Here is a 12,858-nt window from a genome sequence, read left to right on the forward strand (position 1 = left end):
CCTCCATGACCCACCTCAGGGAGAAGCCATGTCAGCACAGACAGAGGGATAGACTGAGCACATGTCAGGACATGCAACTGTGTGGACCTTTTTTATATCCCACTAAGGAGACATGACAGTGTGGTAACACAGTGTATGCTGTGTGCATACTGTAAAAGGAACTAAATAAATAATGGTAAATCCTTCACATGAAAAATGTGTGCACTGGGGTAGTTTGTCAATTTCTGTATCTGTCATCAGTGTATCTGATGTCTTATATCTTCTCTGATCACAGCCCTCACCCCAGTTCAAATCCAGGGCCTGATATAGCAGGATGACATGCAAATAAGTCTTCTCTGTGCCCATGAAAACCAGCCCTGCCCTGACGCTGCAGTTCTGGCAGAGGAGCCCAGCACTACATTACCAAGTCCTTCCACTCAGTGGTCAGCTCTAAAACAGAGGACTCACCATGGACTTGGGAATCTTCTTGATTTTCTGTGTCCTTATTTTAAAAGGTAATTTGTGGAGATGAACTGATGTGTGTTCTGTTCACATGAAAAAACTAAAATAATTTCTTCTCATTCAGGTTTCTGACAAGAATTCTCTGTTTGTAGATGTCCAGTGTGAGGTGAAGCTGGTGGAGTCTGGTGGAGGCTTGGTGGAGCCTGGAAATTCCCTGAAACTCTCCTGTGCAGCCTCTGGATTCACCTTCAGTAACTACGACATGAGCTGGGTCCGCCAGGCTCCAGGGAAGGGGCTGGAGTGGGTCACATACATTACTAGTGGTAGTGGTAGCATCTACTATTCCAACGCTGTGAAGGGCCGGTTCACCATCTCCAGAGACAATGCCAAGAACACACTGTACCTGCAAATGAACAATCTCAAGTCTGAGGACACGGCCACATATTACTGTGCAAGAGACACAGTGAGTGATTGCTACTGTGAGTTCAGACTCAAACCTCCCCTCATGGTGCTCAGGACCAGCAGGGGGCGCTGGGAACACACAGAGCTGTGGGTAACAAAAGTGCCTGTTCAGAGAGGCATACAGGACTGGAAACCTCTGTGTCAGGGCTGCCTCTCCATAACACACAAAGGGATTCTCTCTACAGGTGTGGCTTGTAGTAATCCTTGAAGTTTCCAAATGTTTGTTCAAACGTCTGTTTTCTATTGAGATGTGTGTCTGTGTATTTGTTATAACATTGTTTCTGTATCTCTGACTCTACTTCTCTTCATCTCCCTCTATCTCTCCTGCTTTGTCGCTGTGTGTGTGTGTGTCTGTCTGTCTGTCTCTCTGTGTGTTTATGTATATGTTAACATGAAGTGACTCTATCAATCTGCACCATAATTTTAAGATAAGTTCCATCAATGGATCTGAATCTCAACAACTGCATAGACTGGTTGCCCAGTGATGCCTATCATCACCATGATCTGCCTCTCAGAGATGTGCTTACTGAATTGCTACCACACCTACTTCTTTTTATAGTTGCAGAGGGCTAAGCACAAGTCCTTGCTCTTCTGTTGTTGGAACTTGAAATACAGAGCTATATCCCCAGCCCCATTATACATATTTTGGATGTACTCTGACCTGAATTGCAGGCAGAGGGTCATTCTGTATGGGGACCAGGATCAAATGCAGAGGAAACAACGGACCCTGCTCTGGTATTCTTACACTTTCCCTTTGACATCCACAACCTAAAACCTGTGCCTCCCAGCTGAGATCAGTACAATTATCTCATGGGACCCATGCACCCACAACTCAACACATTCAGTTACCATTGTTCCTGAGAATGTCTCTGTGTTTTTTCCCTGTGGCCCCACCTGCAGGAAGACAGTTCTCTGCTTGGTGTCTTACACATAAACTCTATAGTCTGCAGAACTTCCCCACAGTGAAACCTCACAGTGATTGCTACTCGTGAGGTCAGATTTAATACATCAACAAAGACAATGATATATCCTAAATATGAAAAGAGCTTTTTCTGATGATTGTGAAGTTCATTTGGGAAGTTTAAACTAACATACAACCTGTGGAAAAGGGTAAATGCCTAAAATTTCACATTCTGAAATCTTGACCCACAAATGTGGTTGGTGGACTGCATAGGGTAAAGCAGCAGTCCAATTCCCCTATGTCTCCTCTTATATAAACATTTAAAAGAAACTGTCCTAAATGTTTGCAAGTTGTTCTCTCACAAACTGAATTTTCTATATGACTGATAACAAATAGATTAAAGCAATTGACACTAAGAGAAAAGATCTCTACTAGTTCCTTAATTCTGGTTTCCCTTCACTAAGGATTAAAGTATATCACGTGACTAAATACGAATTGCATCCAATATATTCTCCTAGAATTTACAGAGATTTGCACTAAGGATGTGGTACCCTCTTCTGCCTGCACAGCATGAACTTGGACTCACTTAATTAACATTTTGCATTCGAGGCCTGCACAGTGTGAATCATATGATTTCCTGTTTACATGGAATTAGAAATCCAGAGGAAGATGAGGAAAATGTTCTGTAGCATTTGTTTGATACCAGTACCTCCCACAAGAACAAGGCAAATATCAGACATCTGAAGGGAAATTGTAACCTTGCCCTGAGCCCCTTTTTATCCTCTCAGGATCCTCCCACAATGCAAAGCAGCCTCAGGGTCAGGCTGAAAGCCCAGGCCTAGCTGAGCAGCCCCATCTGCTTCTCACTGGAGCCTCCAGCAGAGCATGGCTGTCCTGGTGCTGCTCCTCTGCCTGCTGACCTTTCCAAGCTGTGAGTGTGCAGCGTTTCAGGAGAAGGACCCAGGAGTGTCATTATGGGATGGATGACTGATGGTGATGCTGTCTGTCCACAGGTGTCCTGTCCCAGGTGCAGCTGAAGGAGTCAGGACCTGGCCTGGTGCAGCCCTCACAGACCCTTTCGCTCACCTGCACGGTCTCTGGGTTCTTATTGACTGGGTATAGAGTTCACTCGTTCCACCAGCCTCCACGAAGGGTTTGGAGTGGATAGGAAGAACATGGAGTGATGGAGGCATATATTATAATTCCATTCTCAAATCCCAAATCAGCATCAGCACGGACACCTCCAGGAGCCAGGTTTCTTAAAACTGAACAATCTGCAAACTGAGGACAGAGCCACCTACTACTGTGCCAGATAAACAGAGAGGGTACCCCAGTGTCAAGCTGTACAAAGAATCTCACTACAGAAACTTTCAGGAAATCTTGAGGAGTCAGGACCTGGCCTGGTGCAGCCCTCACATAGCCTGTCCCTCACCTGCACTGACTCTGTCTTCTCATTAACCAGTTATGATGTAAGCTGGGTCTGCCTGGCTCCGGGAAAGGTCTTGAGTGGATAGGAGCAATAGATAATCTTGGAGGCCTATATGATAGATCTGGTCACTAATCCTGAATCAGCATCAGCAGGGACACCCCCAAGAGTCAAGTTTTCTGAAACTGAACAATCTGCAAACTGAGGACACAGCCATGTGTTAATGTGCCAGACACAGTGATGGAACTCTAGTGTGAGTCTGCACAGAAACTTCATTGCAGAGAAACTCAGTACCAGCAGGGGAACCTGAAGGCTAATAGGGACTCCCATGACGAGTACGGGGTTGCTTCAGAACTAGGAGATTCTGGGCTATGCAAAATGAGCATGTGTTTTAATGTACTCACCTATGGTTTCCTCTCCCTGTCACGGAATTTTTCTACAGTCTCCCCTATTACCATATCCTATTCAAGTTTGTGTTCAGACATTAGAACAATATTTTTTCTACAAAATATCAAACCAATCCAGTTGCTTCTTGTTTTCCCATTGAATACTACATGATTTTATACATTGCACATATATACACATATACTTACACATTTCCATATACATATATGTTTTGTACAAATTAATTAATTAATTTTTAAAACTCTGTGAGGATTGGGAATGTGGATTCACACCTTTAACCCGGTCACTAGGGAGACAGTGACAACAAAATCTTGCAGAATGTTCTATACACTGAGTCCAGGCCAAAAAGAGCGTCCCTGTAAAATAAAAAAAAAAAGAAATTAAGTCAGTTCATCTATTTGTGGAATTCTGTTTCTTCATGTTGGTGTGATGTTATGTGTGTGTGTGTGTGTGTGTGTGTGTTTGGACGTGTGACTTTGTGTGCGATTATGGTTACAGTTGTGTAGACAGGAACTGACCCCATGTTCTTTCATAAAAGACTTGGAAATTATCCTATCCTGTTAATCTATATATCTGCCCATCATCATTATTGTTCTTTTGATGCAACTAATGCCTATAAAACACAAACAGGAGACTCAGCACCCATGTGGAGTTTATTGAAAGAGGGGAGAGAAACAGGGGGTAACTGGTGGCCAACCAAAGGCAGGAGAGAGAGAGAGAGAGAGCAAGAGAGAGAGAGAGAGAGAGAGAGAGAGAGAGAGAGGAAACAGAGAGGGACCAGAGAGAGAAACCAGAGAGGCAGAGAGAGAGAGAGAAGCACTTGGCGCGCTTGCTTTAAAAGAGGCTTGGGCATGCGTAACTGAGTCCTCTGGCCGCCAGGTAAAGCTGGTGTAGAGATGACAAGGCCATGAGCTCCCGCCCATCGGTGGGGCGGGGGTCAGCTGGCTGCTAGTTCCTAACAATCATGCCAACAATACTTGGTAAGTAAAGGTTTTATGTCACCTCACATCCTAAAGCCCATCATGGATGATAATGAGGGCATGGATTCAAGGCAGGAAAGTGAGGGTGGGAACTGCATCAAAACCCAGGAAGGAAGTGTGCTTATGGCTTCACTCCATGGTTGTTCAGCATGCTTTCTCACTCAGTGCAAAACATCTCCCCATGGATGGCATCACACCTGTCTGCCTGAGCCCTCCCACATCTATCAGTACTCAGGAAAATCACCCCACAGGGATTCTTGCACAACAATGGAGATGTTATTTTCAAGTAGCATTATGTTGTCCCTGACAACCCTAGTTTGTGTTACATTGACAATGTTCCAAACATAACACAGATGTTCAAGGTGGTACTGTCAGGATAACATGACCTAGTAAGTGAGTATCCATGTGTCCGCCAGACATAAGTAAAAAATGTAATCCACATCTCAAATAGGAGGTAACTATAAAAATCCTTGGCTTTACTATGAATTCTTTACCTTTGATAATAACTTCTGCCAAGCTATTTTTCCTAATGGCCTTGTCTTCATATATATTGAGCTTGGGGATTATATTATTTATATCATGATATTTGTGGATAGAAAAACCTGTTGGAGTCCATCTTCAGGCAAACAAGAGTACCAGAACTAAAAAGGACTCAAAGGCCCAGGGATAGTTCTTGATTGTGAACTTGAATGGTAGAGGAGACTCAGTTCCAGGATGGCTTTGGGATGTATGCATGAATCACATTTATATGCCCCAGTGTTTGTTGAACTTTCAAAATAAAAAAAAAGATCAATCCATGTTGGAGAACTGAATGGGAAACTGCCATCACATAGCAGTAAGGATTCTTCATGAGACTCTTGCCACAGACACAGGTGGACACTCTCTGGCCCTTGACACCAGTGCTGGTATACAGAAGTAGACTCCAGAACAGTGGAGGCTAAAGGAAAGATATATTCACTGATATTCATTCTTCAGATATGCCAACTGAGTGAGCCTCTAGTGTTCTTAAACACTTGGGCACATTCAGGGGCTTCAAAATTTCTCCAGTAGTATACCTTAGATGTCTGTTTTCCATTTTCATGTGTCCAAAGTTTCCCAGTTTATTGGCAGATTGACAGGATCTATGATCATCTAGGCAAACCTATATACATACCTCTGAGGTGTTTAGATTAGGCTAGTCTATGGCCCTGCTTGTGATGGGACTATCATTTTGTTGTTTGTATAAACTCCCAAATTTCAGTACTTTATTAACAAAGGTGATGGGAGATGTCACTCTGTAATATGTTTCTCTTGGTGGTTAAAGAATACAGCCCTATTGGCCAATTGGAAAGCAAGATACAGGACTAGGAGACAAGGAGAATTCAGGGAGAACCATGAGGAGATTCAAAATGTAGGACCAAGAGAGCAGAACTCTATACCCTCTCTCCAGTAAGATAAGACCACGTGGAAATATTAGATCGGTAGAAATGGGTTAATATTTAAGACAGAGCTTGCCCATAAGAAATTGTTAGTAACAGGCCAACAGCATTATATCTAATATAGAATCTAGGTATGTTTATGGGGTCTGGCAAGGCTGTGGGTTCTGGCTAGATGGAATACTACTCACAACAAAATGGTGCCTGTGCTGTGGGGCACGAGAACTTCCACTTAAAACTTAACAAAAGCTATTTAGTGCAGATTATTGATAGTTACCTTTGATAGTCAAAACTTATGTTGTTAGGTTTTCTAGACATAGAGAGATATATTTTAATGTGTTTTAATGGGACATTTTGAAATTTCTTGCTTTCATGAGAAGTATGCCAGACACACTATGACCTATAGGTTAATAGGTTGTGAGATGGCTCTATCAATTCTAGAGTTTATATATTATCCTTCTGTAGTCTTTAATATAGATGAAGACAGATACTTATGGTTATAGATGTCCTTAGTTAGGATTAAAGATAGGTTACATATAGGAAGTTAGACTCAGAAAGATAGGATAGATGGTGGAATATTTTCTTTAAATTTTGCAAAATTTTAATGGACTGTGCATTGTTTACCGTGATTCTTATTTGATAACTGTTTTGTAATGTATTTTCCTATGTTAAGGTTAAAAAACCTTTTTATTTTAGACAGAAAAGAGGAGATGATGGGAGATGTCATTCTGTAAATATGTTTCTCTTATTGGTTAATGAATAAAGCCCTGTTGGCAAGATAGGCGGGACTAGGAGACAAGGAGGATTCTGGGAGATGTAAAGGGGGATTCAGGAAGGTGCGGACCCTCTCTATGATAAGACCACGAAGAAATACTTAGATTAACAGAAATGGGTTCATATTTAAGACAGAGCTAGTTAAAAAGAAATGCGAGTAACAGGCCAACAGCTTTATTTAAAAAACAAATTAGAAAAAGCATTAAAAAGGCAAATAACTCCGGATTCTCATTCTGAATGGAAAAATAAGGGATATAGAATAGAAGTGGTTGGATGAACGAGTGGAATGCTGAGTCAACTTTTGAACTACTTGTCTCAAAATTTTACATAGGTATGGATTTTTGTATATTGATAAAAATTTAAGATTATTTTTATATAATGTAGGTGTTTCTACTCTTGTTTAAGGTATTGTACCTCTGAAACTCCCTTAATAATGCAATTTAAAGTTCTAGTCATCGTAAAGAAATAGTGAAAAGACATGGATATGTTAATGGTATAAATTTGGGGAATTGAAAACTAGTCTAACACAACATAAAGACAGCAATTTTGCCTGGTGGAAAGGTGAAGAAGATAGCAGAAAGAAGTTTATGAAACCTAAGGAAGAAAGTCAAGATACAAAAAATCTAGTTTGCTACTAACAGGCATTTACCTCCACACCAAACACTTGAGTGGTAGACAGAAGATAGTTACAGGAGGAGTCATATTTGCAACATCTAAAGACCTGAGCAAACAGCTCTCTCAGCAATGAGAAAATGTCAAGAAAGTCTCAAGTGTTCTCATCACAGAGAAGGAAATGTGGCAACCCCTGTTCTAATCACAAGGTAGTAATAACAACAACCACTGTAGACAGGTCTGACCCTGTCTAAGAACCTCACTATGGAGGGACCAGGTCCACCACAGAGATTGAGACAGAGCTCTTGTGTACAAACACAACTGTGTGAAGCCATTTCATTTCACATTTATAGTCAGGACACAGCAAGTTCTGTTCACAGGCAAAAAGAAAACCAAGTGAAATATGGGGAATCCTTCAAAAGGAAAAAGTGAACTGGAGCTGACACAATGTTTCAATTTATGTAACTGATTCTATTGTCTTTGATGGCTTATATCTCCTCTGAGCATTGCCCAAATCAGAGCCTGCTCCAGCAGGAAGACATGCAAATAAGGCTTCTCTGGGCCCATGAAAACCAGCCCTGCCCTGACCCTGCAGCTCTGGCAGAGGAGCTCAGTCCTGGATTAGCAGGTCCTGCCATTCTGTGATCAGCACAGGACACAAACCACTCACCATGGACTTGGTGCTCACTTGGCTTTTCCTTGTCGTAATTTTAAAAGGTAATTTGTTGAAATGACATTCTGTGTTTCTGTGTCGACAAGAGATAGAGGAAAATTTGGCTTCTGTGACAGATTCTTATCAGCTTTCTCTGTGTGTGCAGGTGTCCAGTGTGAGGTGAAGCTGCTGGAGTCTGGAGGAGGCTTAGTGCAGCCTGGGAAGTCCCTGAAACTCTCCTGTGCAGCCTCTGGATTCACCTTCAGTAACTACGACATGAGCTGGGTCCGCCAAGCTCCAGGGAAGGGGCTGGAGTGGGTCGCATACATTAGTAGTGGTAGTAGTAGCATCTACTATTCCGACGCTGTGAAGGGCCGGTTCACCATCTCCAGAGACAATGCCAAGAACACCCTGTACCTGCAAATGAACAATCTCAAGTCTGAGGACACAGCCACATATTACTGTGCAAGAGACACAGTGAGTGAATGCTACAGTGAGCTCAGACACAAACCTCCCTGCGGGGCTCTCAGGACCAGCAGGGGGTGCTGGGAGCACACAGAGCTGTGGGTAACAGGTGAGACTGTTCAGAGAGGCACACAGGGTTGTAAACTTCAGTGTCTGGGCAGCCTCTCCATATCACACTCAGGGATTCCCTCTATAGGTTTGCTGTGTAGTAATTTTTGAAGTATCCAAATATTTATTCAAACTTCTGTTTCCTGTTGACATGTGTATTTGTTATAACATCTGTCTCTTGATCTTTGACCCTGCTTCTCTTCATCTTACTATCTCTCCGTGTGTGTATGTGTGTGTGTGTGTGTGTGTGTACTGTCTGTGTGTTTATATGTACATGTTGACATGAAGTGACTATTAATGTGAACCTAGTTTTTGAGATAATTTCTATCACTGGGCCTGGATCTCATCAGATACCTAGACTAGATGCCCAGTGATGGCTGTGATCACCATGATCTACGTCTCATAGGTGGCGTAATGGTTCGCTACCGCACCTACCTCTTTTTACAGTGACAGAGGACTAAACACGGGTCCTTGTTCTTGTGTGGTTAGAACATGAACCACAAATCTATCTCCACAACCCTGTTATACATGTGTCATATGTGATGCACACTGACCTGAACAGCAGGCAGAGGGTCACACAGGGCAGATGATTCTGTATGGGGACCAGGATCAGATGCAGAAGAAATAAGGGACCCTTGAGATTGCAGAGCCACAGACTCAGGACAGAGACTCAGTAAGATTCCCTGGTTAGAGCACCTGTGTGGGTTCAAGTTAAATAAAACAAGGAAACCAGGCATGAACCCTGATGTCCTTCAGTCTCTGTGTCGTCCTCACACAGACCATGGGCGACACAACCATCCCTGACCCAGTGTAGTGTTGATAAGGCCGCCGCAATGAGACATGAGGCTGATGTAGGTAGTGACTCTCACTGAGCATCAGTTAGCAGAAACTGCTCCTACCTGACTCATGGGTAATGAGTATTTTCCTTGTTTCGTTTCTGTGGATTTATCATGGTTACATTATACAGTTCCAGCAGAATATAATTAGCATAATGAAAATTCTTTTAATATGTTAATTCATTTTCTGTCTACAGGCTTCTGTGAGCATTATTTGCCGAGTGTCTCAGAAACATGGTGTGAAGGACCTATAGCTAATTCTGAGTTGGGGTTGATGGGAGATGTCATTCTCTAAATATGTTTCTCATAGTGGTTAATGAATAAAGCACTGTTGGCCAATAGGAAATCAAGATAGGTATGACTAGGAGACAAGGAGGATTCGAGGAGGTAGTAAGGGGTCAGCACATAGAGACTGGGGAGAGGAGATGCCTGCCCCACTCTCCAGTAAGATGAGACCACGTGTAAATACTTAGATTAATAGAAATGGGTTAATACTTAAGACAGAGCTAGCCAATAAGAAGCTAGTAACTGCCCAACAGAATTATATCAAATACAGAGTTTCTCTGTGTTAATTGGGGCTGGCGCCGTGGGGGGGAACACACCGGCAGAAAACCTTACTCCTAACATGACACTGCTACGTGGCTAATAAGAACTTCCACTTAAAACTAAGAAAACCTAAAGAAATGGTTTTAGAAACAAAAGAACAGAGACAAGTAAGATTTCTTGGTAGCAGCATTTTTCTCAGTTGGACTCTGCTTTGCTAGAGACAGAGATTTGCATGGCTCCTTTAAGGGAGGTTTCCTGACTCAGCTAAAGTGGCAAAAAAAACCCGCAGAGCTTTTAAGAAGTGCTGCTAACAATTCATTGGTGTGTACAAGAGCTGGAAATGGCAGTGACCATATCTCCAAGCCGGCAGTATGCTGGTGGATGGCAGCATAGACCAGCTCTCAGTTCTGCTGGTAAAACTACCTGCCGCCATCTTGGATAGACTGGGGCTGACACAGTTCTGGCTTTAATTTTAGCAATGTTGATGTTTACCAGATAAAAGACTTGTGGCCAGAAAAAGATAAAGATTTACAGTAAAGACAGGTTCTGTTTAAGAAAAACCTCTAAAGGTTTACAATGTGTTCTAATATATATGTAGGCTTGGGAGGAATAAAAGGAATAAAATGGTTTTAAAAATACAGAGACATGCCATTAACCCCAGCACTCAGGAGACAGAGGCAAGCAGATCTCTGTGATTTCAAAGTAAACGTGGCATGCAGAGTGAATTCCAGGACAGATAAAAGTTACACAGAGAAACCCTGTCTCAAAAATAAAAATTAAATGAAACAGAGTAATAAAAAAAAAAGCCACATAAAGATGGAGAGAATCTGGATACTGTATGGAATTATATTGGCTTTCTATCGTTTGACTGCTGAGAAAATAACAACTGTTAAAACAAATGCTGTTGGATCAATCCATTTTATATATTTTAAAATGCTTTGACTTCAAAATTTAAGTCTAAGGACAGGTTACTAGGGAAAAGGATTTCTAATTTTGTTTCCACAGAAAATAAAAAGCTGTGGATTCCTTCCAGACTAAAATGATTTGAAAAAGCAGACCCCATGAAACAGTTGCAGGTGATCCAACATTCAAAAGAGTTGGGACATAGCAGCCTTGCAGACTACAGCAGGATTTCTTCATTTTCTTAGGATCCCTGTAAGGCGTACGGTTTTTCCGCCCGCCGCCTGGTATTGTCCCGCCGCCACGCCGCCAGCCCCAAATAACACACAGAGACTCTGTATTTGATACAATACTGTTGGCCCGGTTACTTGTTTCTTATCGGCTAGCTCTGCCTTTAATTATTAACCCATTTCTGCTGATCTATGTATTTCTCTTACCAGGGAGCCGGCGGCATATTGCTTTCTTCAGACTCTCCATCTTGACTCCTCCTTACTACTTCCTATTTCCTCCTTGTCTCCTAGTCCCTCCTATCTTCCTTTCCTATTGGCCAACAGTGCTTTATTATTAACCAGTATGAGAAACATATACAGAATGACATCTATAATGGCATCTCCCATTAGATCCCCATGACAGTCCCCTTTACCAGCAGGAAGTAGTTTGGAAAGAACGATGCCCAAATTCCCAAATATTGTTTATAAATGTTTGTTTTTATTTCAATAGGGTTTGATATAAATGGTTAATGAACACAGACAATTCTTTTTAAAGGTAAAAAGGGAGTTATGGTATAGATATGAATACTTTGTTTTGGAATGGATTTTCATTTATTGATACAATTTAAGGTCAACTTTGTGAAGTGTATATTTCTCCTTTTGTTTAGGTATTGTGTTTATATAGCTCATTTAGAAATGTAAATGTATAATGTAGTACAGATTATAGATAATTACCTATGATAGTCAAAGCTTAGATTTAAGTTAGTTAGGTTTTTCAAGATGCACAGAGATGTATTTGAGATAGATAGGCATTCTTCAAAACTTACAAAGACCTACAGAACATGGCATTTAAAATGGTTTAGGGTTTTTCTTGACAGTGAGACATGAATGCTCCTGGCAACACCACCTCCATCAACACTGGAAAAGTGAATGACTGGGTAACTGGAAACTGCAGTCCACACAAGCTGATGCCAGAGACTGAAAATTGCAGTGATTTCCTCTTGTTTTTCAGCAGACTTTTGCTGAACAAATTCTAAAATATTTGGTGGTGCATGTTTTATGAGATTCAGACACAAAATTCTTGTAACTTGTGTGCATCTGTAAAGTAGATGTGCACCCTGGGTGAGTAATGCAGAGGGATACGAGAGCATGGGTGGAGGTTACAGGACTAAAGTAAGTGAAGATGGGAATCGAGAGTCACTAACTACCTGTGTTTCCAGGGTAGGTCCCATTGTCCAGCTGAGCTGTCCCCAAGTCACAGGCCCTCATCACATGACCCATCTCTCAGCTTTGACTCTGTGCAGCTAAGCTTAGACATTGGCCAGAGGAGTCCGAGAAGTGTTCATCACAAATGTTTACCTCGCTGCTGGTGCTCAGTGGCCACCTTAGTCCATTCAGGCTCACTTTTAAATGTCCTACTGCAGACAGGGCAAGCATAAGCATGATGCCCTTTGTCAAGAGTATATGAAAAATATGTACTTGATTAATGGAACAGTGAAAGAGTTAGTGTTGTTGGTTTTCAAATCTGTGAATGATGAACAAGAATCAGGATATTTTTATTGCCCCTTCTTGTCCTGTGCACACCTAGGCATGGCCAGCCAAGGATGAAAACATGTGTTTTAAATCCAGATCCAAAGCTCTGGTATTCTTATAATTTCCCTTTGATAGTCACAACCTAAAAACTGTGCCTACCAGCTGAGATCAGCAGAATTATTTCATGGGACCC

The 12,858-nt window shown here is 41.9% G+C and overlaps 1 gene segment (V, D, J or C); it reads left to right on the top strand.

Annotated features, from left to right (window-relative positions):
* Positions 1-8,023: 8,023 nt before the first annotated feature.
* Positions 8,024-9,091, top strand: LOC127216996 (immunoglobulin heavy variable 3-48-like). The segment is given in 3 exon segments: positions 8,024-8,133; positions 8,235-8,642; positions 9,048-9,091. Coding segments are annotated over 3 exon segments (498 nt in total).
* Positions 9,092-12,858: the final 3,767 nt, after the last annotated feature.

Source organism: Phodopus roborovskii, unplaced genomic scaffold, assembly GCF_943737965.1.
Source record: "Phodopus roborovskii unplaced genomic scaffold, PHOROB, whole genome shotgun sequence".
NCBI classification, from domain to species: domain Eukaryota; kingdom Metazoa; phylum Chordata; class Mammalia; order Rodentia; family Cricetidae; genus Phodopus; species Phodopus roborovskii.